Genomic DNA, 5,388 nt, shown 5'->3' on the forward strand with positions numbered 1-5,388 from the left:
TTGGAGCCTGTCCTGGAACTAGCTCTTGTAGACCAGGCTGGTCTCGAACTCACAGAGATCCGCCTGTCTCTGCCTCCTGAGTGCTGGGATTAAAGGCATGCGCCACCACCGCCCGGCCTAGCACTTACATTTTAAGTTAACTGGTATTCCGTATTTACGCTCTACCATGAGGTGGTAGCTTTATTAACATGGCACATTCATCTCCTGACCCTTGGCATCTGGCTGGTGACCCCAGACTCCACCCTTCTCTTTCCCAGCATTCTCAATTTGACTTTCCTGTCTAGCTTTACCCTGTTGAGCTATTGGTCAGTCAACTTGTTTATTAAACCAATCACAGCGACATATATTCACACAGTGTAAAGGAATATTCCACAGCCCATGATTTTTACCTGTAGCCCCCACACGTGCATGCAAAGGAACTTTTCTTTTTATTAATTTACTTTAAATTGCATTTACTTTTTGAGACAGGGTTTCTCTATAGCCCTGACTGTTCTGGAATTTACGGTGTAGACATAGACCAGGCAGGCTTTGAACTCACAGAGGTCCGTTCTCCTCCATCTCTAGAGTGTTGGGATTAAAGGGGTGTGCCACCATACCAGGCCATATATAATTTTTAAAATTTCATTTATTGATTGGGCTTTTAGCACAGGGTCTCACGTATCCCTGAAAACAAACTTAAATTTCTGATCCTCCTGCACCTGTGTCCCGCGAGCTGGGAGTTCAGGCAAGCGTGGCCATCGCAGGCTTTGTTGCTTTATTGTCGCTACTGAGATGAAACCCAGCACCTCCAGTCTGCTTACTGCACCTCCACCAAGCTGCACCCCTCAGGTGGCTTTTATAAAATTGGGAGTTCAATTCAATGAGGGAGATGGCTCAGTGGTGACAACAGATTGAGTTTCATCCCTGGGGCCCACATGGTGGGAGGAGAAAACTGACTCTCAAGGGGTCCTCTGACCTCCACACATGCACTGTGGCAGGCATGCCCCCATAAATAGAATAATAAATAATGGTGATAATGATCCTCCTTACCACCACGGTCTGGCTGTTTGGGAGAAATCCATACCATTAGTATTATCTGCATATACTCTGACCGGTATTTGAACAATTACCAATGCACTCAACAAGACAGCTGGGTGTGGTGGTGCATGACTTTAATCCCAGAAGTCGGGAGACAGAAGCAGGTGAATCTCTGAGTTCTAGGCCAGCCAGGGCTACAGGGAGACACCCTGTCTCAGTTCTAGAGATGGTAGGACCTGGGAGAGTGGAGCCAATGAATGAGGTGGGAATAGCTAACTTTATTCAGAGCATCAGACAGTCTGTCCTCTGGCAGTAGGAGGAGTCACGTGTAGAGTGTCCAAATCAGCCGGGCGGTGGTGGCGCACGCCTTTAATCCCAGCACTTGGGAGGCAGAGGCAGGCGGATCTCTGTGAGTTCGAGACCAGCCTGGTCTACAAGAGCTAGTTCCAGGACAGGCTCCAAAACCACAGAGAAACCTTGTCTCCAAAAAAAACCAAAAAAAAAATAAAGTGTTCAAATCGCAAGGACAAGCCACGCATGGCAGGCAAGCCGCATGCAACAAAAGCGTGTTTTTCCAGAGAGACATATAAACAAATATCAGTAGCCATGGTGACGACTGATCTGAAACAGACTCTCTCCTACCCACTACGCCTGGGAAGAGCACGGAAGCAGGAGCAATTCCGTGGATTTTGAAGAAACTTAGGTCACAGGCTCTGGTCTTGGCTTCTTAGGGTTTTCTCACAAGCTCGCAGACTTCTCTTCACAGGGCTCTCTTCTTGACCTGTGTTCTGACAGTGTCTGGATTGGTCCTTTTCTGTTGTTCTCATTGATGGTGATCTAATCCACGACCTAGCAGGCTAGTCAGGAGTTTTATCCTTGAACTGGATGGACTTTTAGTCTTTTGTTTGTTTGTTTCCGAGACAGGGTTTCTCTGTGTAGCCCTGGCTGTCCTGGAACTCACTCTGTAGACTAGGCTGGACTTGAACTCAGAGATATGCCTGCCTCTGCCATATCTTGGATTAAAGGTGTGCGCCACCACTGCCCTGCTCTCTTTCTGTCTTTTAAAAAAGATTTATTTTATTCTCCGTGTGTGTGCATGCGCATGTGTGCTTGTTTGTACATGAATACAGTCCTCTCAGAGGTCAGAAGAGGCTGTGATGTCCTATGGAGTTATGGATGGTTGGGAGCTGGCTTGTGGGTGCTGGGATCTGAACCTGGGTCCTTTTAACCACTGAGCCACCTCTCCAGCCCCATTCAAGCGAGTCTTAAAGTCACTCTGCAGCCCCCGCTGGCTTTGAACTTTATATCCCCACCGCCTCAGCTTCCTCCATCACTGGGATCATAGACCTGCTACCCCAGACCCTGCTGGTTCTGGCAGGGGCACTCAGAAGCTGGAAGGTTGGACTCTGAGCCCTGTTGATCCCCACAGGTCTCTGGCTGAGCGACTGGCCAGGGTGGGGCCCCCTGAAAGTGAGCCGGCCCGGGAAGCTTCGGCCATCGCTTTGGACCGTGTGACCCGACTCTGCCATCGTGTCCTTGCTGAGTTGTTATTCCAGGAACTACAGGTGAGTGTGAGGGGGTGGGGCAGTTCCAGGATGGATTGGCATTGCCCCCACACCCCACAGTTCCTTCTAACCCATGATTCAGTGTTCGGGGAAACAGGGAGGGCTGGGGGTGATGCCATGTTGGAACTGTTTTGGGGGGGGGGAAGGGAGCGTAGGAAGGAAGAGGTGGGAGGATGTGGCAGAATGGGGTGGGCAGAGCTGCCAGCAAAAGAGGGCTTATGTAGTACTTTTCCTACTGAGGTCCCCCAAAGTCATGCCTCTTTATGGCCCAGAGCCTCTTTAAATGTCGTAAGGGGGTGAGGTAATAAGTGGGTTAGCTCCTGTGTTGTGGACCACAGGGAGGCAAAGAGCCATTCAGTAGCAGTATAAAGGGACCCTACACACCCTTTCTATGCTCAGAATTCCGCCTAGACTCCCAGATCCCCGATAGAAAAAGCCAGGGGCCTCGCTGTGCCCCAGGTCCCCTGGTCAGCTATTCTAGGACCTCATATCCCCCCACCTCCGAGACAGTAACACCCACTCCTTAATGCTTTCCTGCCTTGGGCCCTGGCCTTTCTCTTCTCTCTGCTCAGATGCTCCTCCTCCCTTAGCCCCGTGGCTTGCCCTCCTCCCTTCTTTCAAATCTTTTTATTCATTTGTTTACTTGTTTATTTTTGATTTTTCTAGACACAGTTTCTCTGTGTAGTTCTGACTGTTCTAGAACTCATTGTACACCAGGCTGGCCTCAAACTCACAGAGCTCCACCTACCTCTGCCTCCCTAGTGTTGAGATTAGTTTGCACCACCACTGACCAGCTTCTTTCATTCTTAGGCAGATGTTCCCTAATCATTCCCACTTAAAATACAGTCTCTAGGACTGGAGAGATGGCTCAGTGGTTAAGTGTACTGGCTGCTCTTCAGAAGGACCCAGGTTCAATTCCCAGCACCCACATAGCAGCTTTCCAAATCCAGGTAATCTGACACCCTCACACAGCCAAATGCGCACATAAAATAAAAATCAATAATTTAAATATTTTAAAAACATAATACCTTGGGCCTGGGCCCACGAGCTGTGGTGGCACATGCCCTTAATCCCAGCATTCTGGAGGCAGTATGAGGCCAGGAAGGTCTGCAGTGAGTTCTGGGGCAGCCAGAGTTACAGAGTGAGAACCCGTCCCGATAAAAATCAAATAAAATACGACAGGATGATGACTGGACCCAGATTGCTGCGTGTACCAGCTCACACCTGTACCTCCAGCTAGTAGGAGTGCTGAGGCAGGAGGATCCCTTGAGCCTAGGAGTTCAGAGTCAACGTGTCCAGGGGAGCTCTACCCACTTGTGTTGCAGGAGGAGGAAGAGTAGGGGTCCTGGAGAATTCTAGCACTGATTTACTGTTGCTTCCTCTCCCAAAGCACTTACTGCAGCCAGATGTGCCAGGGCTTTGCTTTTCTGCCCCTTTAAGGAGCTGGGGACCAAGCTCAGCACTTCCCATACTAGGCAGGGGCTCTACCACTGAGCCACACCCAAGCCCCTCCCTGGGGGATTCTAGGCAGGGGCTCTACCACTGAGCCACACCCCAGCCCCTCACTGGGGATTCTAGGAAGGGTCTCTACCACTGAGCCACTTCTCCAACTCACCTCCCACTGAATCCCTTATTTTGTTTGTTTGTTTTAGATATAGTCTCTCTATAATGCCAGGCTGAGTTGGAACTCACAGAAATTTACCTGCCTCTGCACCTTCAGGGTGGGATTAAAGGTGGGGGCGTTGGGACAGGGTCTCTGTAGCTCTGGCTAGCTAGTATTCACTATGTAGTCCAGATTGGCCTCAAAGTCCCAAGACCTCCTGGTTCACCCTTCCCAATACCAGGCTTCCAGTCACGAGTCTCCATGCCCAGAGAAGCCTGTGGTTTTGAGATACACAGTTAGAGGCATAGGAAGGTCTGAGAAAGCTGGTAGATGAGAGAGGAAGGGAAGGAGTTTGGGAGGAACAACTGTCATGGAGCTACAGAGGAGGGACAGTTGAAAGGGAGATTCACAGAGTCAGAGCTGCCATGAATATTCAGTCTGTACCCTGGTAGCGTGTGCTCAATACTGGTAACTGTGTGTGTGTGCATGCATATATGTATGCATGTATATATGTGTGTTTAAGTATGTGTGACTGTGTGTGAGTATATGTATGTGCGTGTACATATGTGTGTATGTATCTACATGTGTGTATATGTATGTGTGTGTGTATATGGGGGGTGCATACACAAATGCTGGTGTATGCCAAGCAGGGTGGGAACCTGACCCTCTCCCTTCCCTACTTACAACTTCCCACAAGTCCCCTGTTGCTGCAAGGGAAAGCTGGCCCTCTTCACATCCCAGGAGACCTTGTTTGCTCCAGCCCTGCCCAATGGACCAGACACAATCATTGTCTCTCCACCATGCACCAAGAATAGCCACCAGGGAATCACACAGCTCGCAGCACACACTCACTAGAGGCGAGCGAGGCCTAATTCTCTCTGGTTGCTTTCTTCAAAGTCTCAGTCAGCACATTTTCATAGTCTGGAGACTTGAGAAGCTGAGGCAGGAGCATCCCAAGATGGAGACTAGCCTGAGCTGCACAATAAGACCCTGTTCCAAAATGAAACATAGAAAGTTATAGTGGTATCTGCCTGTGACCTCGGGAGATGGAGGCAGGAGGATCAGAAACTCAGGGTTATCCTCCACTACTTAGAGTTGGGGGTTAGCCTGAGGTACATGAGACTGTCTGAAAATGATTAGACTACTATTCAGCAATGGAACAATTGAACTGATAATAATGATGATAAAGCCTGACGTGGTGGC

General features: G+C 49.5%; 1 protein-coding gene across 1 annotated transcript in view; it reads left to right on the plus strand.

The window, feature by feature from the left end:
• The window catches only part of Exoc3l2 (exocyst complex component 3 like 2), a 16,438-nt gene that overhangs the window by 4,459 nt on the left and 6,591 nt on the right, over positions 1-5,388 (plus strand). The window contains exon 5 of the mRNA XM_005370293.2: positions 2,447-2,582. Within this exon, the coding sequence (XP_005370350.1) occupies positions 2,447-2,582 (136 nt within the window). The remainder of the gene's footprint in view (positions 1-2,446; positions 2,583-5,388) is intronic.

The sequence above is a fragment of the Microtus ochrogaster genome, unplaced genomic scaffold (assembly GCF_000317375.1).
Source record: "Microtus ochrogaster isolate Prairie Vole_2 unplaced genomic scaffold, MicOch1.0 UNK74, whole genome shotgun sequence".
NCBI classification, from domain to species: Eukaryota; Metazoa; Chordata; class Mammalia; order Rodentia; family Cricetidae; genus Microtus; species Microtus ochrogaster.